The 24,144-nt window shown below is 41.8% G+C and overlaps 2 protein-coding genes across 3 annotated transcripts in view; one reads left to right on the plus strand and one right to left on the minus strand.

Annotated features, from left to right (window-relative positions):
* The window catches only part of Nlg-5 (neuroligin 5), a 196,116-nt gene that overhangs the window by 27,554 nt on the left and 144,418 nt on the right, over window positions 1-24,144 (minus strand). For both annotated transcript variants that reach the window (XM_076788657.1, XM_076788658.1), the window contains 2 exons: window positions 9,215-9,557; window positions 6,325-6,639 (listed from right to left, as the gene is read on the minus strand). In XM_076788657.1, the coding sequence (XP_076644772.1) occupies window positions 6,325-6,522 (198 nt within the window). In that variant the 5' untranslated portion in view covers window positions 6,523-6,639; window positions 9,215-9,557. The remainder of the gene's footprint in view (window positions 1-6,324; window positions 6,640-9,214; window positions 9,558-24,144) is intronic.
* Ap-1mu (adaptor protein complex 1, mu subunit) lies at window positions 13,823-16,247 on the plus strand. The gene is made up of 2 exons (XM_076788648.1): window positions 13,823-13,968; window positions 14,341-16,247. Exon 2 carries the CDS (start codon window positions 14,358-14,360, stop codon window positions 15,624-15,626), a length of 1,269 nt encoding a protein of 422 aa, XP_076644763.1. The 5' UTR covers window positions 13,823-13,968; window positions 14,341-14,357; the 3' UTR covers window positions 15,627-16,247.

The raw sequence follows: 24,144 nt of genomic DNA on the forward strand, positions 1-24,144 counted from the left end.
GAGCTTCTCAACGATTCCGAGACTTTTTAAACGATATTCTATAGTTGTATGCGAGACATTTAACCTGTCTGCAATCTCTCGGACAGTTATATGACGATCCGATTCAGTAATGGCTTTCATTTGGTCATCGTCAACTTCAGATGGTCGACCAGAACGTTGGTCGACTTTAAGTGAGATATTTCCAGAACGGAATTTTTTAAACCAATTCTGGCACGTGCGTTCCGTTAAGCAATCCACTCAATAAACTTCGCATATACCTTTGTAAGCCTCGGTAGCTTTTTTACCTCTACGGAAATAAAAAAGCAATATGTGCCTATAATGTTCGTTTTTGCACTCCATGTTCAAATTGACACAGAACCAACAATTTTAATCAAAATTACGTGTAATTTGCTTCAAAAGTAACCTAAAAGATGCAGTTATGAAATGTCAGAAAGAAAACAAATGCAACGTTAACAGAAGTCAATCAAACAAAACATAAAGTCATCTATTAGTGAAAACCGAAATTACTTTCATGCCAACCTAATATTATCCATCTGTCTCTCTCTCTCTCTGTAGCGGTGGGTACAGTGTTGTTAAACAATAGTGTCTCTTTATGGATACAGCGTGCCGCATAAATTGATCGGGCCTTTGATATGTTCGAATATTTGGTATAATCAAAAGAAGAAAATCCGTAAGCATTATCGTCCCGAAGAATATAATTGAAACCGACATATTGATTTTATAGAGTAACTAGAAAACTGGAATTTAATAACTGGAAATTTTTGTTATTAAATTAATCACTCGAAAGAGAAATAAAATATTTACATATTTTTGACAATACTTCGTTTTGAAACTGTTCAGATATGTTTGCACGGTCAACGTGACACTGTAACAGGGATAATTCGATCGCGTTCGTTTTTGAAAACTGAATTAAAATTATACGGAGAAATTATGCATGGTACCATGGTAATTTCGCGGATTGTATTTAGAGTCATCGAACGGGAATGATTCGATGATTCAACCTTCCCCACCTCTTTCTCACACCTTCCCGTCGCGCGTTATATTCTTTGCCACCCTGGTCAGCATACGAGAGGGGAAATATCAACTGCGCGATACGTGAGGTGACTGTGTGACAGCGGGAATCATTATAATCCTTTGCGGAACACCGATCCTACCCCGAAATCAGTCGCGCGGAAACGTGATCGTAATTCTCATTATCGTGGGACGAAATATTCCGACTGAGAAATGTAAAAAAAAAAATCACTCGACCGTTCGTTCCGTTTCGTGAGAAATTGGAGGGAAAAGAAGGAGACATTTAAACGAGGATTGAAGAGGGTGGAGGAAAAAATGTCTAACAAGTCTGTTCCGCAGTATCCGGCGAACAATTGCTTCCAGGTAGAGAGATAAAGAACGCCAGAGGTCGCGCGGCTAGTCAATTCTTAATCTTGATTTAATTTGATCCGTCGACTAATTAATAATTCGTGAAAATTCTCAAAAATTTTGTAGAAATACTTGCGAAGCTACCTAGAACCAAGGAAAATATTAATAAGAGCAAAGAAGTTTCAACAGATGATGAACATTTCTCTTTCGCCCGTACTTTTCCATTTTGTTACAACCGGAGTTTGTAACGGAAAAATCAGGAAAAATTCCCAGACATGTAGCTGGGTGGCTGAAATCTGGCAGATTTTTTTCAGAATTTTTCATTTCGACCGACTAGGGAAAATGGGGCAAAAACTGATTTTTCAATTTTCCCCTGTTACCACCCTCACAGGTGAGGTATCGGGCTGAAACTTTGGCAGAAAAGTTTCTTTCTTCGTGGCCTATCGAATCTGCCATTCAGTTTGAATGAAAATCGCCAGGGAGCCCCGAAAACCGGGGGGTAAAACATTTTAACAGTAGCTAACAATTAATTCCGTTCCATTTCAGAAATAAAGATAAATCTACCGCTTTTTAGTTGTCCAAGCCCTCTTTGTACCTCGCGACAAATAACTTTCTCATCAAAATTTTCGTTTCAAGGTGAAGTACGGAAGCAGGAACGGACCTCTAGCGAAACGGCTGACGGAACAACATTTTCCCTTCCGTCGAGCGTGCATAGCACTCGATCGCGCGAAATGGTCCGAGCGAGGTGGGCGAGAAACGGACGAACTGCAGGGTGCAACGTGGGTTAGGTCTGGAGCACGCGTTACAACGTAATGTAAAGGCCACCGGACGTCCCGGGCGAAAAAGTTTTCTCGTTATCCATCTATCCACCGCGGCGGCGTGGGGACGGCAGCGGCAGTCGGGTTTAAAAACGCCCCGTAAATTACGGATCCGCAGTCCACCGAAAACGAGCGCGTGTTCACCCTCTCGACGCGACGCGAACGTCTCCTTTATTCCGCCATTGCTGCTTTTCCGTTCCTCGAAATATTCGCAGTCGATGGGTCGCACACAGACTTTAACAACTCTAATGGCTTTTTGCATGGTGGGCGTCCGTTTTCGAGAAAAGCCAGTTTCAAGTCATGATCTACCATTAAGTAGAAGAAACGTAGTACATGAAGAAGTCGCGGCAATTGGCGGCGCTGGAGATCCCGAGTTCGAGTAGTCGATGTATTAGGAGGACCCATAAGTAATCAATTATTTTGAAATCTAAAACGAACTGCAAGTTTATACAGGGTCATCCGTTTTTAAACGGCCAAACGTCAACCAGCTATAGAGGACCCCAAATGGAACAACTTTCACCCCTAACACTTTTTTTGATTCGAAGTTATTTCATTCAGTCTCCACGGCGTGCCCCATGTCGAAAAAACCAAGATCCAAAGGTCATACGAAAAAGTTGACTTAATATAAGAGATGCCCCTATTTATTTTAAACCAAACAAAGGAAAAATCATCAAGATACATAATTGCAGTCCTAATATATTTAATCTTAAGTGAACGCAAAAAGTGACGGGTTTTTGCAATTATCTAAAAATCAAGACCGAATCAAAAAAGTGTTAGGGGTGAAAGTTGTTTCATTTGGGGTCCTCTATGGCTGGTTGACGTTTGCCCGTTTAAAAACGGATGACCCTGTATAATCTCCATCATTATCAAGGACAGTTTATCATCTTTCCTGCACATTTTCAATCCCCCTCTTACAGAAATCCAGGGTTCGTGAAGCAAAATATGACTCAAGGTGAACCAACGTTGCCACTTGTTGACCTTCAATACATCTCCATAATCATCGCAAATTCTCTTTGTTGTTACCGTTGCATTAAATCCCGCATGAAAATGAAAAAGTATGCCATGACGAATATGATCCTCGGAAGGTACGGACGCCGCCATTTTATTACAGGGCTGTAAAAGAAAATTATACTTTTTAGAATATTTTAAACACAGACTGCTTCTACCGAAAACTGTAAAAGAATACGTGTTTCAACGATCGGTACAGAACTAAAGGCAAAACAAATTCTTTGCAAATAATTGATTACTTATGGGTACCCCTAACATGTCCCAAATATCTAGAAATATTTCTTATTCCGTGTTCTGCAAAAAACTCTACGAAAATTTGTTTAGAAAACATGATTGCACACCCGACACTCACTAAACAATACATGGTCGATATTGATAAATACTAGATCACAGATGAAATCGATAAGTAATAAACAGACTGCGGATCTTTATGCAAAATAAAAAATATTTGCTTGGATTGCGAGACACAGGAGCGAAATAAAAATTTCTTTCTTCTTTTAATTATTTTATTCAGCTCAAATCACTGCTTGTCCACTGCTTGAAATTGTGCTTACCCATTTCTGTCGTAAATGCATAAAATCCTTAGTCCAGTAATAAAATATCGGCGAACAAAGTCGTTACTTCCGGAAACGGTTCGGTAGTCGCGGATATTTATTCGCGAACGAAATGATTGCCTCGTTTCGCATTACCAAGGTCGGCTCGCTTATTGTGAGAATATCACTCGGTAGCCATTGATCCACCGTCCCCTACGGCACGAATATCTATTAAATGCAATAAATGTCTATCCGGTTAGCCGACTGTCGCAGTAAACGTCGGATCAGCTTCGCCATTTGTCACAGATGGCCGACACAAAAACGCAATGGAGAATATTCCGAACGTTTCCACAGTCGCGACGATTCGTCCGGAAATGATATCTAGGCGGATAATACCTAAATAGTACGCTTTGTCTATAAACGCGAGCTTACACTAACAGTTTCATACCAAAAAGTAACATCTACACTGTGGATATTAAAATAATAATTGTTTGTATCAGTTCCAAGAAACGGGAGTCAAATGCAAATTTCTTTCTTGCTCTATTCATTCCAAAAAGTTGAAACTAACACATACATTGACTTCAATTATTGTAACCCATTCACTTTAAATTGCACATGAATTCATTTTTCTCGCAAACGCATAATGTCCGGTACTATCAAAATGGCGGGTTTTATGTTCTTTAATTTACAATCATTATGATTGTAAAAATGCATTTATAGGAAATTGATTTAACACATTTATTCCTTGGAACGTATATCATAGTACAAGCCTGCTAAAAATCTGCCCGAATATATTCTTGGTATTTTTATAAAATAATCCAAACTAGCCACTTTTAGTGCTCCGTAAATCTAGTGTTAATGATATTTTCTGTGACTACACAGAAAGGCAAAAGAATTTTTTGGAGTAGGTATCGATCGAGACGATTTCGAATTGGCAGTTGCAATGAATTTGATAGTTGAACTACGGCCAGCTACGATTTTGCTTGACAATTTCCGGTGCTCGGCTCCTCGGTTAAATCGGTGGGAATCGATATACTCAAATATTCCATGAATACCGTGTCGAAGATTTCCGAGGGTAATGCGACGACACTTATCCTATCTGGAATTATTTATTCCATCGGATACGTGTTTTATGCTCATAGCATGGTCGATCTCCTTCGCCCTCTGGGCGCCGCGCCGCCACGCGCTTCACATTTTCATATCGTTCGACGGCCAGCTTTTTAACGCTCGCGAGCATGCGAATTTTATTCGCTGTTTGATCCGGTTTCCGCGACACAATCTGCTCCCCGCTCGCAGAGACCCTTTGAGATTCCGCGCGTGCACGCATTATGCATACGGTATGCAAACGAGCCGGAGCGTATGACGGATGTTTGTCTATTTCGGATTCTTTTTAGAAAAGATATCGCGCGTGCCTGCCGCGACGGGAATATTTTCTTTTTGCTCCTCGCGAGACCAGGCGTCGGGAAAGTGCTCGCAAAAAGTTGCGCGTAGCTTGCCGACCGGGCTCGAACGATTAATATTAATTTGCTTGCATTGTGCCACGATGATAGCCTTCTGAATATAGCTTTCCGGTTATTTCTGTGGCGAGCTAATGAGCGTTTGAAAGGTTGGTTTACTCTCAACTTAAAAGTTGAATAGTAGAAAAAGAAGAAGAAGAAGAAGAAGTAGAAGAAGAAGAAGGTGGAGAAGGAATCATTAAAGAAATTTTTTCCTGGGAGCGAGCCGCCTTCATCGCTTCGTCGCTTCATCTTCTACCCCACTTTTCCTGGAATTTACTTTTGAAAAGAAGTCCACCTAAATACACATTTCTATCCTATTAAATTGTGTGTAAGGGATGCAAGCATAAACTAATTAAAGTCCACCGGTGAGAGTGCTTCTTTCTGGAGTTCCTTCCTCTTTTCATATTTCCTGATTACGGGACAACGACAGCGGCTTTTCGTTTTCCCGCTCCTCTCGGTGTTACAACTCGCCCCGCTGAACCAACATCGAGACATAATGTTATTCTTAATTATACATTATCCTGGACACGACATCGCCATTCGGTGAAAAAGCAGACCTCGATGCAGAACAAACTTCTAAAAATATGAAATTATTTTTTACACGCTGGGTTTTTATAGTACGTGTCAATGTACAATGTGTACACGATGGAGCATGTGTCTGCCATTACTGTTTTTGCAGCGCTATATGCATAACATATACACACGTATAAGTATACATATGTGTATACCTCTGCAAGTTTGATTCTTTCAATGATATGTGCAGTATTTTAGGGAGGACGAATGAACTACAGTGTTTACTCTGTATAGGTCGCAAACGCCTAGCCGATAAATGTCGCAGAACTATCCCCACTGCCGCGGAGTATACCCCGTGAGGGGCCGCGAGCCTCCAGAGCTTCGCTGTCCTTTTCCACGTCCATCAAAGAATCCTCTGCTGGATGTCCTGTCCGATATATGTCCGTGACTAGACTTGTGTTTTGGACATACATCGAGCAAACACTGTATGTATCCGGAGACATCGCTGTAACGCTCGCATATCGATAGTAAAGAGATACAAGTTTCCCAGGGTTTCCCAGCGTGCAAAGGCAACAGGGAGGAAAAATCACGTACCTGAAGGATCCCTCGAATTTGTCCGGTTTTCGTCTCGACGATGCGCGAAGCGTAGCGGATTTGCGTGGCTGCGAGCGATCCCTCGCAGCCGATCAGAACGAGGACAGCTATCAGGAGGAGGCAGCGGCCTGTCGAGCTGCTCAAGGACCTCGTGGCCAGCGGCCTCTTCTTGGCCGCCGGCTGGCATGACAAGAGCATGACAGCATTTGCTGGCGGCCACCCGAAGCGACGCCAGCAGCATAACCGTGGGACGCGACTTTAGCCACAGCCGAAGATCAGCCTCGAGATCGCCGAGATGATCACCGCCAGCTGCCGCTGCATTTCAAAACGGTCGATTAACGTGTCACCTTTTGGCCTCGGCTTTGTCGGACCACGCGAACTCAATGGAGGTCCAGTATTACAAAAGGCCGTACTACAAGAAGATATTAGGTATAAATAGACGTAAAAACAATTCTACAGGGTGAGTCGCCTAACGTTTGCACCTCAAATATCTTCGTTGTTTCTTCAGATATGTAAAATAAGGTAAGGACAAAGTTGAACGGTACGATGTATATCAAGGTCACCTTGACTTTTTAAAATAGAACCACCCTTTTTTAAACACCTACAATGATTGTCCCTTTCAGCAGGAATTCAGTGACTATGTTATTCCAAGGTCATTCAAGGTCAAGGACAGAAAAAACGTATAAAACTGAAATATGGAAGCAGAATACCTGTATTTTACAAATGTTCGAAATGATGACATTGATGTAAACGAGCTCTGAAGGAATGTTGAACTCTGATAAGTACATCCGAGGTGATATTCGTACATGCTGTGATGATACGCTGACGCATATCTTCAACTGTTCTTGGAGCATCCACGTACACGATCTCTTTTAGCAGACCCCATAAAAAGAAATCCAGTGGATTTAAATCAGGCGAACGTGCTGGCCATGAAACAGTTCCGCCTCGTCCTCGTGCATCGGTTTGGAAATCGAGAATCCAACGTCTCTCCTGCTACTCGTGCACAATGAGCAGGACAACCGTCATGTTGGTACCACGTATCATAGCGATTTTGCAAAGGGACATCTTCTAACAAAATTGGCAGATCTTATTGCAAAAATTGAGCGTACTTCTGTCCCGTTATCATTCCGTTAACGAAATATGGTTCAATTACTTTGTCGTTCGAAATACCACACCACACGTTTACGCTCCAATGTCCTTGATGATCAATTTCTCGCAGCCAGTGCGGATTATCCACAGACCAATAATGGGCGTCCCGTAGATTAATTGAGCCATGATTCGTGAATGTTGCTTCGTCCGTAAACAAGGCATTAGAAAAAAATGAATGATTTTCAAGTAATGCACATTGACAAAAGTTAATTCTATTTTGAAAAAGTTTTAGTTTTATACGTTTTCTCTGTCTGTGACCTTGAATGATCTTGGAATAATAATTGTCATTGAATTCCTAATGAAAGGGTCTTTCATTGTAGGTGTTTAAAAAAGGGTGGTTCCATTTAAAAAAAGGCAAGGTGACCTTGATATCTTTAAAAAAATGACATAAAACAAAACTTTTTTTTGGCATCGTGTCAGCCCCATTGTACTATTCAACTTTGTCCTTACCATATTTAACATATCTTTAGAAACAACAAAGATATTTGAGGTGCAAACGTTAGGTGACTCACCCTGTATATAACTGTAACATTCTATTGGGTTGTTCGGAAAGTAATCTCGTTTTTCCCCAACAGAGGACGTAATTGTATTTTTTCACAGCCACCTTCACACGTCAGCCCCATTGTCATTATATATTTTGACAGCTGATATAGCAAGGCTTGTTTGTGAAAAAGCTTGTTTAATTCTGTGTTTTTGTTTGGTGCCCAAATCAAATATGGAAAGTCGAAAGCAGCATTTTCGGCATATTTTACTTTCTTACTATCGAAGAGGTAAAAATACTGTTCAAGCAAGAAAAAAATTAATCGATGTGCACGGAGAAGGTGTATTTGATAGAATGCCAGTGCCAAAATTGGATTGCAAAATTTCGTTCCGGTAATTTTGGCGTTCAAGATGCACCACGTTCTGGAAGGCCAGTTGAAGCTGATAAAGACAAAATTGGGTACTTCGGTATTGCACCAAAATGGAGAATAATACATAAATAAAATATTTGTACACTGTAAGAAAATCGCCTTACATTTTCACCAAAACAAAAAAAAAAACGTTCTAGAAGGCCAGTTGAAGTCGATAAAGACAAAATTGGGTGCTTCGGTATTGCACCAAAATGGAGAATAATACATAAATAAAATATTTGTACACTGTAAGAAAATCGCCTTACATTTTCACCAAAACAAAAAAAAAACGTTCTAGAAGGCCAGTTGAAGTCGATAAAGACAAAATTGGGTACTTCGGTATTGCACCAAAATGGAGAATAATACATAAATATAATATTTGTACACTGTAAGAAAATCGTCTTACTTTTTCACCAAAACAAAAAAAAAAAACGTTCTAGAAGGCCAGTTGAAGCTGATAAAGACAAAATTGGGTGCTTCGGTATTGCACCAAAATGGAGAATAATACATAAATAAAATATTTGTACACTGTAAGAAACTCGTCTTCCATTTTCACCAAAACAGAAAAAAACGAAATTTCTTTCCGAACAACCCAATATATAAGAACCTCCAGTAGCATTGTCCCGTACTAAAAGCTCTTCCAAAGTAAATTACACTCGTTGCGTAAAGAAATACATTTCCGAAAATTGTTAACATATGTATGTATGTATGTACGCCTTTACAGTTACTGTTCCAATCAATGTGCACACACTTATACGGCAACCCTTTGCACGGAATCCCTTATGCAGCAGGTTTGCACATACAAACATACACACATTGTCTGTAATCTACGCGAAGATTGCGGCATGTACCTTAGGCGTGCCCGTCACCGGAAGGGATGGAAAAATATTTCCAATCGAGGCTCCGGAACAGCTTCCGAGTTATTTCGTAGGCCATCCAAGGCGCCGCCGACAAATCACTTGGTGACTTCGTTATGCAAAACGATGCGCCCGTGCTTCTCCTCTTCGAGGGCTTTCGCCGCGCGTCCCCTTGTTTCCCCCGCCTTTATCGAGTCCCCCGGACCCTTTCGCGTGCAAGTTAAATTACACTCAAAACATCCCCTGAATGACAAAATACGGACGCGGTCGAGCGCCGTCCTGTCCCCGGCATAGTTCCGCCGTTCCCGGAAGCCTACGCAGCTATTCTTCGCGCGATCTGAAACCAACAGAGGGAAAAGAAAGGCGGTATTAGATTGAAGTATTATCAGCGAAGGGCGTGCGGACGAAAGAGAACGGAGGGACACTCCCAAAGAAAAAGATAGCACGCGCGTGCTATCTTTAATTTCTCGCGTTATAATTGAGCCGCTCAGTGCACACGTCGATTAACTCCACTTTTTGAAAAATCTTAAATTTAAGTGTCAAAGCACTTGGTATAGTCATAACTTTTTATATTTATAATAACTTTCCTGAATAATCAAGATCAGCACCATGAAACGGCAAAATTTTTTTGGCCATTGAATAATAAGTAATTTATTTCAGAAGCCATTCTGATTAACTCCATACTCTAATGTAAATCGTTCCAGTGACGCTGTATCTTAATCCAAAAACGCTTAATCCAAATGACCCACCAAGATTTTTTGTCAACAAAACCGTTAGAACAATCAATCGTTAACAGAAAAGTAACCGTCACAGAGCTTCCAGTAAATTGGCTTAAAATGCGCTGGATAAAGTTAGAAAGGTCCTAACCCCATCTCATACAATTCAAATGTGACTATAATGAAGATACAAAATTTAAAGCCATTAATGTAAGAAAATCTGTAGTAGGTAGACCGCAAAGTTTGAAAAATATAGATCGGCCTTTATTATATCCTAAAGGTAGAACTGTGACACGGGAAAGATGGAGAGACATGATGGACCTGCTAAAATTCATTCCTCCTGTTAAACATGATTACTATAAAAACTTGACAACAAATCCAAATGACGAATCCTCACATACAGCTGATGAAGAAGACATTGTTTATAATATTGCTGAATTATCCCAAAGAATAATGCTGCTAAAATAAAGCTGCTTTGAATTAATCACAAGAAATATATTATAACAGAACTGTCAACATTCATTTTTATGGAAAAGCTGTAATAAAAATATATAATAACTAACTTTTTCTGTAATAAAAAACTTAAAAATTTAAAGACTGAATTTAACTTTATTACTTTTTTCAGTTGCCAAATCGATTAACTCCACCAGTCACATAAAAACTGTAACATTAATGACGATTATTTTTTGGCCATTCTTTCTTATTAATTTTATATACCGTTAGATGAAAGCTATATCTGTATTTATGCATTCTACATTATATATTTGAATTTATATTATAACAGGAATTTTAAGAAACAATATACATTACTTCATCGCATTTCTCAACTTTTTGTTTTGTGGAGTTAATCGATGTGTGCACTGAACGCCTAGGTAGTCTTTCTGTATCATTGGCACACTCCCTGTACCATAATTATAACGCAAGAAATTAAAGATAACACGCGTGTGCTAAAATATTGCTGTCACATATGTTTCAGGCTCCACAAATATTTACATTCTTTTCTATCGCTTTTTGCTTTATAGATTTTTACTCGGGACACAAATAAATCATCCTGAAAAAAACAGGTCCTCCGATTCCATAATACTTGCGTGCTTATCGATAGTTCCAGATAAGAGCGGACCAGTTAGGGGTGGATTTCATATTAATAGCGGCAGGATGAATGAACGCGGTGGGGCACGACTCGGAACCGTAACTCACACCGTTAAAACGATTTGTCACAACTTTTTATCGTTAGCATTAGCGCAAGCCTGGCAGTGTTACAAGCATTGTTTCTTGATAAAAACGTTGCGTGATTCTCTGTCGTTACTTAGAATGAATTGTGTATCTCTCGATGCGCGGTATTACCACCGAACAGAAACATATTCGCCGGTTATCAACGATCCAAACAGACGAATACATATGTACATCTAGAATACATATGAAGTTCAAGCGTAGCGATTAAAACAGTCGAAGTAAATTCATTCGAACAGAATAATTGCTGCAGTTGGCGTGCAGTTCCACTTAAATTCGCCCCGGCTGACGGACACGGGCGCATCGGCGATTTCCTCGGGCGATCAGGCGATCAGGCGATTAGGCGCTCGGAAAACACCGGGGCAAGGCAACGCGTTTATAACTACGTAGGCAAATACGTCGCACGGGGGACGTTCAAGGAATCGAAGTTCCGCTAATTTAATTCCGAGTCTCAATTATCGGCCGTGCCGGATTCCCCGAGCGGCTCTAACTTCCAACCCTCTCCGCGCACAGCTATCTCTCTCTCTCTCTCTTTCTCTCTCTTCTCCCCGAAGAATGAGCTGCTGGACCGACAAACGTGGGAGCACGGGCCGGGATCCAGCCCCCTGTATTCCGCCACTTTATCTTGGGATTGACGTTTCATCCGGCGAAACCGACAGACCGAGAACCGGGAGGATTGCTCTGCGCCAGTGGGTTCGTATCTGACGCCGGGGAATAAAACGGTGAAGCGAAAGAAACAGCGACAAAACCAGGATCCGGCGAACAACCGCCGAAAGAAATGGAGACCGCGGTCGGCCAATGAAGACTGGATAAGAAGGTCAAAATTTCAGACACAGTTCTCCCTGTAACCCGTTTTCCTCCTTTTCGTTTGTCTCTGTCAGAAACCGTCCGAGCTGGTTGAAATATTAGGCGAAATGAAATTTTCGCTTGAAATACACGGTTCTCTCCGAATCGGTGTGAGGCCCTGGGGGAAAAGAGCAGTGAAAAAAGCGCGAGTTCGAAAGGTATCGAAGAGAGAACGAGGAGACTATAGTACACGGTGAGAGAGAAAGGCGGGGAGGTGGGCGGATGGAGGAAAATGCATTCCCTTCTTGCCGGAAGAACTTCTACTTCCTTTCATCGATAATTTGACTTTATAATCGAGCCATCCTCGGTCAATTACGATGGAATCTCTCGCGGAATTTCACGCGAACAGTGCCGCCAGAGGAGTCGACCACTGGCATTGTAAAAATCCTCTTGAGACCGGCAGGGTGCCTACAATATAAATGATCGTTGTATATTATGCATTTTCTGTGGTAGAGAGCAATTTTCTCGTGCGTTCAATGTACTTATGTACCTACCTACTTATGTGCGGTGTTATGAGCAGTTTTTTGATTGTGCTATACAAGGGTCTACTATCTCTAAATTTTAAAGAGAAAGCATATTGACAAATATGTACATTTTAACGCGTACACGGGAACAATGCGCTCATTTTGAAACGTTAACACCGTACCATTCGAAAATTGATAATCGAGTAACAGCATCAGTTAATTACGTTTTAATTCAATTCGAATCTCTCCGGCGACTTTGCGTAGCTTCTGGCGGAAAGGACATGACAGTTGACGGTACCTAACTCATAAAATGACAAAACAAATACTAAGCAGACTTTTTGGAAAATATAACAATGATTCTTATGAAAATAGTGAAACACTTTCAGATTCTCAGAATGAGGAACTATCACTGGAGAAACAGTTAGAATTAGAAATTGCAGATAACCTTCAAGAATTTAGTGTCGAGAGTTTAGCGGCAGAAGAAAATAAATTCCGGACTCTAACAAAGGAATTCCAAATTTTTGGGTCCACTGAAAAAAGGACACCCAATCTTCAGCAACTTTTGGATGTTCTGTATACGATAAAGCCAACATACACACAAAATGAAAGAAGTTTTTCTACAGATTTTGTTACAAAAAAAAAGAAGTAGATTGTCTGATTTTACATTAGACGCATTGTGCTTCTTAAGAAGTCATTTCAAAACAAAAGCGTAATCGTTCACTTTATAAAAGTTTGGTAAAAGTTTCCCAATATTTTTTTATTTTATTAAAAATTCTCGAGAATTATCGAGAAATGTAGTCTTATTTCTCATTTCTCGAGAAATGAAAAATGTTGAGAAATCAGGAACAGTAACCACTGTGTTGCCACGGGTCACCTTGAAATATGCTCGCAGTCCCCGGAAATGCGACGCCATACGACGCTGTTCTTTTTTTAGCACCGAAACGCCAAGCTGCTAACGAATATGTATGTAATATCTCATGTCTGAAAGTAAAAAGATAAATGAAAATGTGAATATAAGTAAAAATATATAGCAGTAAAAAATAGTAAAAGGAAAAATATTGCAAATGGATTAAAAGGAAACATTACATTCCGTTGAACCACAGCTTAACGAAATTTACGATTTCCTAGTTGGTATTCCCTATCGGGCCGCGAACTATTGAATTATCTTTTTTATCGAGGCAATAATATTAGGTTATAAAATTTGAAAAATACCCGTTCCAGTAAATACTGCCGCATGCATATAAACATAAACGAATTCGAACGAGACGGAGAAGAGGCGCGGGTCGATATCAAGCGAGAAGTTGGCAACGCATGCGCTTCGATTGCGCTCTGAACCAGTGGCGACTTCAGGGTGGTCCACAGTGGCAATCGGGCAGTTGGGAGGGGAACACTTATTGTCGATAAAAATCTCTTTTATTATTTTCCCAAAGAGAAATTCTCATCGATGTAAATAACCGGAGAATTGTTATCCCTCGAGGAATTGAACCTGCACGTAAGTACCGAATATATTCGAGCAATTTCCTCTTTTTCCGCTTGTTCGTGCACCTTGACGTACGGTCTAATGTCAACTTGAACCTTCTACGTGTACGCTTCTCGCTTCTACTTCTCGTTTCCGTCTGCTGTCTACTAATGTTGATTTTTCACGAATTTTTAGCCATGTTTGTATCCCAATTTGTTTTGCTCTAACGCTTGAGCTCTTCGGTTTGATAACATAACCTCAACCTCAAATTTTACCGATACACTGAATTTGCGCTTTTCAAATATCACCGTATCTGGTTTCCTGATCTGTCCCACCTGCTTCCGCTATATCGTTATCGTGTTGTTCACAGAAAAACGATATGGAATTGACTTTTTCTTTTTGCAGTTCGACACATCGTAAAGATGTCGACATCCGCAATATATATTTTAGATGTGAAGGGGAAGGTGTTGATCTCACGAAATTATCGTGGAGACATAGAGACTGGTGTCATAGAGAAATTCATGCCTCTAGTGATGGAGCGCGAAGAGGAAGGAAATCTGACTCCGATAATTCAAACACCGGAGTGTACATACGCGTACATAAAGTACAACAACCTTTACATTGTTTCGACCACGAAAAAGAATGCCAATATCTCTCTCGTATTTGTTTTCTTGCATAAACTGGTTCAAGTGATGCAAGAGTATTTTAAGGAATTGGAAGAAGAGAGTATAAGAGACAATTTTGTTGTTATCTACGAATTATTGGACGAGCTCATAGACTTTGGCTACCCTCAAACCACAGACAGTAAAATCTTACAAGAGTATATCACTCAAGAGGGCCACAAACTTGAAATTCAACCGCGCATTCCTATGGCTGTGACTAATGCTGTGTCTTGGAGATCGGAGGGCATCAAATACCGCAAAAACGAGGTGTTCCTCGATGTAATAGAGTCTGTGAATCTTTTAGCGAATGCCAATGGGAACGTATTGAGCTCGGAAATAGTCGGTGCCATAAAGATGAGAGTTTATCTCTCTGGAATGCCGGAATTGAGACTCGGACTGAACGACAAGGTCTTGTTTGAGTCGACAGGACGTGGGAAATCGAAATCTGTAGAATTAGAAGACGTCAAGTTTCACCAGTGCGTCAGACTTTCCAGATTTGAAAATGACAGAACAATTTCTTTCATTCCGCCCGACGGTGAGTTTGAATTAATGTCGTACAGATTGAACACCCACGTGAAGCCACTTATATGGATCGAGTCTGTGATCGAGCGGCATGCTCATAGCAGAGTGGAATACATGATAAAGGCAAGGTCACAGTTTAAGAGGCGCTCCACTGCGAACAATGTGGAAATAGTAATTCCAGTACCGAACGATGCGGATTCCCCCAAATTCAAGACCACTATAGGCAGTGTCAAATATTCTCCGGAGCAGAGCGCAATAACTTGGTTCATCAAATCATTCCCTGGAGGGAAAGAATACTTGATGAGAGCACACTTTGGCCTACCGTCCGTCATTGGGGAAGACGTGGAGGGGAAACCGCCGATTCAAGTCAAATTTGAGATTCCCTACTTCACGACTTCCGGTATCCAGGTGCGCTACCTGAAGATCATTGAAAAGAGCGGCTACCAGGCGTTGCCGTGGGTGCGGTACATTACTCAGAACGGAGATTACCAATTGAGGACGAATTAAACGAGAGAACAGTCACCGAAGTGGAAACTAGTCGGTTCGCTACGCTTAGTACGCTTCCGAACAATCGAGACCATCTTTCTAGCTACTTATTTTCACAGCCGATGATTGTGATCCACAGTAACACGATTGAAATGAATAAATCACAAGACTAGCGTATCTCGAATGATTCGATTTTTCTGTGCAAGGTTTTAATACTCCTCCACAACGTTGCATAAATTCAGTAACTGAGTTTCTTTTAGAAGATTTTAGCAAATACAATGTATGTACTTAATTCCTCGAGCGGGCACGCGTTTCGCGGGACGCCACGTTACTCTTATAGGATACGATTAGTATTCTTCTTTACACAGAGATTCGTACTGTGCCCTCCGTCGGAACACTATTATTCCATTACGAGAATGTAAATAATTTGATCGCCATCGCGACCTAACGTTTTCACGGAGCTGTTAACCATTTCGTCATTTTAATAGACCTCCTTTATACTAATTTAAGCTCTGATAGTATTACGTCAGAAGTAATCTTGTATATCAGTATGACAATAGATATAATGCTGTTATTATTGTATATCAGTGTATTAGTAATTTAAAATATAAAAGAGATGTATTAAATTTTTAATAGAAATTACTCTAGTCTTCTTCTCTCCGTTTCATGACATACTCCTTCCCCTTAACAATATTAACACTCATCCGTCCCTCTCATTAAGAAAAATTAGAATGAGGGTCAATCTTAGAGCATATCGTTATCGAAAGAAAACTGTAATACGTGTTATGTAAGCATGTATGGTATTTTAATCTCGACGCGACGGAAACTAGCTTCAATTGTTAGAATGCTCCGGATAACTGTCGCGTTTCCGTACCTACCACCTGTAAGAATCCCCACACAACACACCCCTGTTCTCCGCCTTAGGAAAAGTACACAGAATACGCCCTCTGTTAGAACCTCCGACCCTTGGCCCTTTCAGCGTTTCCCTATCTCTTCAAGTGCTCGAAAGGTGTAAAAATACACTCTGCCCTGTGGCAGTTTCGTGTCGCGGTAAACCCCGGAATCTGTTACAGTTGTCGAGGCGTCTACTGTATGTGCTACGTGTCGTTCCGGTCGCGAGCGACGAACTGAGTTTGATCCGACAATAGGTTTACAACAGTTGCCAGGATTGAAATCAAAGACGCTGAGGAGGGGTTCGCTCTTCAGGAATTCTGAAACGCGAGGGGCGATACGGAGGACAGTTTAGGTCGAACCGCTGCAACGCGAGGCGGGGACTTTTTATTCGCCGGGACGGTCACGGTATGCAAATTTCCGGTGCGCGCTAACGCCGGCCCGTAATAATTTTATGGAAATTGGTGGTCTTGCAAAGAATTTCGAGTGGCCGAGCGAAACGCGTATCGACCGAAGAACGTGTAAGCGTATCGGAAAAAGAATGAAAAAGCAGGGGGGGGCGAGGGGGCCAGGAATATAGCCTATTCTCATTCATGGTGGTGGGAGAGCCAGATTCTTTGTCCCTTTTTTTCCCCACCGTGTTTTCCTTTCATTTTGTCGACGCTGTGACTGCGACACGAATACAATGTTTACTCGATATTTGTCCAAAACACGGTCTAGCCAGGGACATATATCGACGAGGAGATTATGATCCACGCCGCACGTATAGAAAAGGACAGCAAAGATCTAGAGGCTCGTGACCCCTCACGGGGTATACCTCGTTGGAGTGGGGATAGTTCTGGGACTTTTATAGGCTAGGAATTTGGGACATGGTGTTTCACCTAACTCGAGCATCTAAAATATCGCTTGTCTCCCAGGAGTTTAAACGTACGTGTCCTACACGATAAATGTCCAAAACACGGGTCTAGCCAGGGACATGTATCGGCCAGGAGACACTGTTCTTTGATCCACGCCGAACGTAGAAAGGGACAACGGAGCTCTAGAGGCCCAGGAGTGCAAACATACGTGTCCTACACGATAAGTGTCCAAAACACGGGTCTGGCAGGGTCAATTATCGTGTAGAATATTGCACTATTCTTGGCCTCGGAGAAAATGGTTTCCTCTTTCTTCCGCAGCGATATCTCAGCGAATTCAAAGGTGCTTGATATTGTAACGAATTTGAAAGAAATTCTGGGGAGAAAGGAGCCTCCGGATCGGGCCGAAGTTTCCGTCAGAAGACGGCAAAGTTTGGATACGATTTTCCCCGCATATGCTTTAAGTCGTATTTTTATTCGAGGCTCGCTCACGTCTCCGAGCGTATCCAGTCGAGTTGACAGCCGGTATATATTTCCCGGGGCAAGTTTTAATATCCTGCGGCAAAGGACGGCGCGAGACATCTCCCCGGCGCGGATTTCGCGACAGGATCTTGGGCGCAACTTTAAATCGGCTTCGCCAGAATTTCTCGAATCCCGCGGCCGAGGCTTCCGGCCGATCGAACGCACGCAAACTTGCGAAACCGCGCCGCGCCGCGCCGAGCCGCACATTGGGCCGTTTAGAAGTTATGTGTATTAATTTTCTGCCGACTCCCATGAGCGATCGAACACCGCGGCACTGGGGCACCGGAGGCCTCCGTCGAGTACCCTTCTCGAATCAAATTTTCCTGGCGCCGCACAGTGGCCCAAAAGCGCCAAAACGTGGCCAAAATGCAAAAAATGAATTTCACGTTAGGGGTATGGCTCTTGCCGTATTGGATTCTCAGGTAATGACTGCATAAGAAGGTAAAAAAGTCTTACTACCTATACTAATTTTCAAGAAAGTCCAATCATTCTTTTGGTTACGCATCCGCCATATTGAATCCGCCATTTTGTTTTTTGTAATTTTTTACATCAGATTCATATTCGCCGGCCCGAAAAATATGGGAATACTAATTTTCAAGAAAGTCCAATAATTTGTTTGGTTACGCATCCGCCATATTGAATCCGCCATTTTGTTTTTTTGTAATTTTGACATCAGATTTATAATCAGCGACCCGAGAAACCTATGAGTATCAATTTTGAACTAAATTGAAGTACTCCTTCCTATTTTGGCCACGTTTTGGCGCTTTCGGGACCAATTTGCTTTTCCTATTAACAGAGCCATGTCGGAAAGAACGCAAATTCTCGGAGATCCTGAGGTACGGGATATCTCGAAATTCAGTCCTCCTGCAGGAGCCGCGTACATTTCGAGTAAAATGTCTTCGAAATAGGAATATTTTCACGTGCACGTATACCGACCGATACATGCTCGTCTCATCGCCGGAAATTTCGGATAAATGCATTATCGTAAATAGCAGCAGACATGGTAGAATTCGTACGCATAAATATCCCAGACGGGGAGGAGAAGGAGAAAAAGGAAATGGCCGGAGCTGCCTCGAGTATTTATTATTCGACCGTGAAAATTATGTTAGGGCGAGCGCGGCTTGATGTGTGGGGTGGTGCCGAGACACGGGCTAGCTGGCTTTGTAAATCATCGGACACAAGATACACATATAATACATACTCGCGTATGTATTCCCCGCGATCGTCGGGCGGGTACATTTCCATTAGACGAATCGAAAATTCAGGACAGCCCCCGCAGGAAGACAGAGCACATATTGCGTAAGGACGTTCCGTCGAGTAAAACGCTTACAGGGTGTCCCAAAAATGTTGTACTTGGCAGGGGTGATTCCCGAGGTGATTTGAAGTAACTTTTTCCTTTGCGAAAATCTTCTCCGCGGCTTCCTTAAGGAGTTATTAGCGAAAAACGCGGGCCAATCAGAGCGCGGTCACAGCTGGCGGATTCTGACTCGGCCAATGCCAACGCCACGCTCAGCGGGAGGCGGTGCGAAGCTGTCGCGGAGGCGGGGCCCCACTGCTATAGCCGCGCTCTGATTGGTCCGTGTTTTTCCTTAATAACTCCTAAACGAAACCGCCGAGGACATTTTCGCAAAGGAAAAAGTTGCTACAAATGGCGTGAGGAATCTCCCCTTCCAAGGAAATACATTTTTGGGACACCCTGTACACGGGAAATAAAGACTTACTATATCCTTTCAGGATACAGGGAACACGCGGAATTTTATATCCTTGTTCCACTAAATTCCCACAATATATTCGTTATTTTTATAAACTAATGTAAAATATTCACAATATTCACATTGTGGTGCTCGCTGATCTGGAAACAAATTGTGGATGCAATTTCGCTGACGCGAGGATAAATCGAGCGGGGCGTTCTTAAACGACGTCGCTAATTCCCAACGCTTCGTGGAATCGCCGAAATATGAATCGCGAAACCGCGGAACAATATGTACGTCAGGCCCGCCTGGTGTACAAATATTCGCGGAAATACGTTCCCGGCGGAGTTCCCCATTCGTAATTCAACTCGAGTTTATGTTCCTTGCGAACAAAGTGTTACCGTGAAGTTACACCGTAGAAATACTCCGTTATGAATCTCGAAAGTTGTCCGTTTCCCGACCGGAAGTACGGGTCGGCGCGTAGGTTTGCCGATCGTATGTGACGCGCGACGCCGCGGCGTATCGCGAATCTAAAACTGTCAAACTTCGGTTTTCCGTCGATTGTTTATTTTTGTATGTATTACCGCATCTCGTTGGACCTTTGCTCTGCGCTCGCCCGAGCTCTTCGAGGGAACTTCGAACGACGATGAAACTTTTGTCTTTAAACAAGTAGCATCTAGAATGTACTATACGGTCAAACCTGTTTCTGTGCGGCCCTTTTCTATGCGAATTTGATTTTGTGCGATTTTTGTTCCGTGCGAAGAACAGGTTTGACTGTACACATTCGAGTGGAATTAAAAGATCCTTGAACTTCTACCTCAGATTTAATTTTTGGAAAATCTATCGCTCATTTGTATCGAAATTGGCGCACTTTCGTTTCTCATTGTTTTTAGAAGCCATCTTGAGATTGTACTGTCGCGTTTTCAAAGCGTAGCCAGATTAGCGTGGTAAGTGCATAGAAAATGGGAATTATTTTGGAGAGTGGAATATATTTTTGTTGTTTTTTCAAATAAGTAATTTGATCGTATGATACTGATACATCGAGGATTTTTAACCGATTTTTATAAACAGCGCGTACCTGTAATTTTCACGGGGCGCACGTTTGAAAGAAAATTTGAGAAACTGGGACAGCCGAGGGTATGAAAGCTCCAGCGAGTAAATTAACGGACGTGGTATACTGTGTATAGTACACGAATCACAGGGCCGCGTTCTTGCGAGACACCTCTCGTTTGCGAAAATATGCCACGCTCGCGATAAATAAATGTATACGTTTAAGTTTCAAATAGCGGTTGCCAGCCGCGGGATGAAAAGAGTTTATGCACGCGTGCTCGGGCGTGCAAAATCGGAGAAAAGGCGGCCGCCATGCTCGCACGTTCCTAGATGCTGAATTACGCGAGTCCCTCCCGAAAAACCAGCCTTTGCGAAGCAAACGAAATCGCCTTGAAAACGCGCGAAAAATACCCGCAGTCGCTTTTTAAAAAGACGGTAATTTTTTTAACATCGGACCGTACAACTTGGAGTTTTTTTTCTTAAAACAGTTAGTTTACTACTTGACGTGACGAAGAAATTTTCCAAAAATTACAACTGATTGATTTTCGCCAACATATTCGTGGCATTTTTCTGATGAAAATGATACCAAATATGATACAATTCCGATGATATCTTCTGGAGGATATATGTCGCTGGCAAGACCCGTGTTGTTGACATATATCGAGAAAACAATGTAGCACCGAGAATGAAATTTTATTTGACTCCACCTTCTTCAAAAACGCCTACAAAAATTGCAAATTGCATAAAAATCTACAGTCTATTTATTACAATATTTATTCAAGGGAATGTTCACGATTTTTAAATGTTCGTAGCTTCCATAAACTTTCTCGTTAATTTTTCACAAAAACGAAAGCAATATTCTTGTCGTTCAATATTCTGTATTCAATCGATTTATTGCAAATTTCGAATTATTATTGCGAAATAATCAGGGGTCGTTCATGAACGTAGTATTATCCCGAAGGACATTTATAATATGTTCCACAAGTGATCGCAGCAACACATTCATTGCTGCGGCACAATTGAACAAAGTAACCGCCAAAGCCGCGCTAGATGGTCCACATAATTTTCCGTTAATTGATTTTCTTTATGCGAATTTGTAAACAAAATTACTATGTGTACTAGTCTTTGACGCGCGGAGAATTTCATTTATTTGCCAACAGTATTTCCCGGCCTGGCTTTGTCCACAAAATCAATGTCCACGAAATAACTTGTATCCTAAAATTCTAAAAAATAATAATACTATTTTTATTCACATTAGAATAAAGAGGCCAACATAAATTTGCAAATATTTCTAATCTTTCAGGTGTATTCAGTCAACTGTAAAATTCCAGTACTAAACATGACTTGGGACAGTTTTGGGACAATTATAGATATTTGTGACATTTATCGAGTAGAGACTCTATACATGCATATGCATGTACACGTATGTACGCGTAATGTTCGTTTGCATATATTATTCGACTTCTAGGGTGATCTTACGTTTTGATAACAGTGTGGGAAACAATAACTAACTACGTGCAGGGAAATGAATAAAACAGTATATATATTTAAAAATAGAAACATTACGAATACTAAATATCTGCATAATCTCGTGACCAGCGCGCTAGATTGTACCTTCCCCTTTCGAACGAGCCCTTTCCCAGCGAAAAATGTTCTCATACAAGGACGAAAAGTTGAGTTGCACGTGAAACCATTTTTCGCCTATTTATGTCGGTAACCTGGTCACTCTACCTTATCGCGAATCCACGGAGTCTTGGCTCTGAAGAAGACATTTGTTCCTGCGAAACTTTTATAGACTTAAAAATGTTTTTCAAATTTTACACTTCTTCAGAAAGTGTTCTGAAGGAACTGATAGTGTAGTATAATAAACGTTCCATAAAAAATAATGAAAAATAAAGAAGTTTTGTTATTGGATTGGTAGTGGTCTCCCGGTCTCACACCGATATACCCGACCCGTGTTATGTTTACACTCCTCGGCGACCGAGGTCACTCGAACATTGGGGATAGTTCTGAGACTTTTATCGACTAGACATTTGGGACATATATAATTTTTGGCCTACTTCTAACGCTTGTATTATCAAATATCCGCATAATCTCGTCAGCTCCAGCGCGCTAGACTGAACCTTCCTCTTTCAAACGAGCCCTTTCCCAGCGAAAAATGTTTTCATATAAGGACGAAAAGTAAGCTGGGTTAAATACCAGGTCGGTAACCTGGTCACTCTACCTTATCGCGAATCTACGGAGTCCTTTTGTATTGGGCAGATAGAGTTCAGGCTCTTCAACGCCATCTTTATGTATATAAAGAAAAGAATAAACCATAAACCATAAACCATCTACGGAGTCCTGGCTCTTAATAGGATAGCGGTACAAAAATCGATCGGTAGCGCTGTCTCTGCGAATGTAATTTGCAATCAGATGTCGAAGTCAAGGGACGAAAACAGGGAAGCCTGTTTGGCTCGAAGCCAGTGACTGATCCCGTGGTTTTCCTAAAGGAGCGGCGTTTTGTCACTCTTGTCACCCTCGAGACCAGACTCGCCGGTGAAAGCTTAACACCCGGTAACGGACATATCTCTCCCTCTCTCTCTCTCTCTCTCTCTCTCTCTCTCTCTCTCTCTCTCTCTGTTCGGTTCCGTGGAAACTAAATCAATGGTGTTCGCTATTTTATGGCTCTGTGGAATTTTTTCACAAACGATCCCGCCAACTGTGGCCGCTCCATCCGAATCTCCTGAAATTCGAAACCCCGTGTTCCCAGCAGAGCTCTCGCCGGCTCTTCCCTTCGGATTGTCCGGTGGCGGGATTGCGTCAACTTCATCTAGATCCTCGATGGATAAAGAATAAAGAGATCCCCGGGCTTCCTCTTGTCATTCTATCCGGAGAAAAAATTGTTTCTAGCTGAACGTTTTTACCCCGTCGTCTGCAGTCTACGTGGATGACGCGCGGGATTGTTTTGTAGCTCGGGCGGAGTCTTTTTTCGCGCATCGGTGATCGAGTAGATTACTTGTTTGTTATTCCACTGAAGATCGATCTCCATCCGAACCGTTTCTTGTTTCGGTATTCATCCGGATGGCCCCCTTCCTTCCTCCGATGCGCCGTTAATTACTTCGCGGCCTGGTTCAAAACGGTTTTTTCATTCTCTGTGACGTCGCGTCGGACGGGCTTATTGACGTGATTAATTACGGAATTAAATTAGTTACGCTCCTGATTCCTCGGAGGGACCCGTCATACGAGGAAATGGAATTGAACATTAGGAAAATGAATGCGAGTCTCTGGAGTGCGCATCACTTGCCAGTTCTTTGCCAACCAAATTAAGTAGCTTCCACGGTCTACCCTTAATACGTAGATACGTATAACGATTCTATACTTGATGAATATGTAGCGGACTACGGATGGCCTCGGAGGAAAGGGTACCCATTTTAATAAGCCTCCGTAATCGTGTATGTATGTACATGTGTATATATACAGTTCCAAAAATGTACTTCCTTGAAAGGGACAGTTCCTGAGATCATTTGAAGCAACTTTTTCCTTTTCGAA

Source organism: Halictus rubicundus, chromosome 5 (genome assembly GCF_050948215.1).
Source record: "Halictus rubicundus isolate RS-2024b chromosome 5, iyHalRubi1_principal, whole genome shotgun sequence".
Taxonomy (NCBI): Eukaryota; Metazoa; Arthropoda; class Insecta; order Hymenoptera; family Halictidae; genus Halictus; species Halictus rubicundus.

Bases quoted from the DNA above. Each gene is read 5' to 3' on its own strand.
- Ap-1mu (XM_076788648.1), top strand. From the start codon at position 14,358: ATGTCGACATCCGCAATATATATTTTAGATGTGAAGGGGAAGGTGTTG.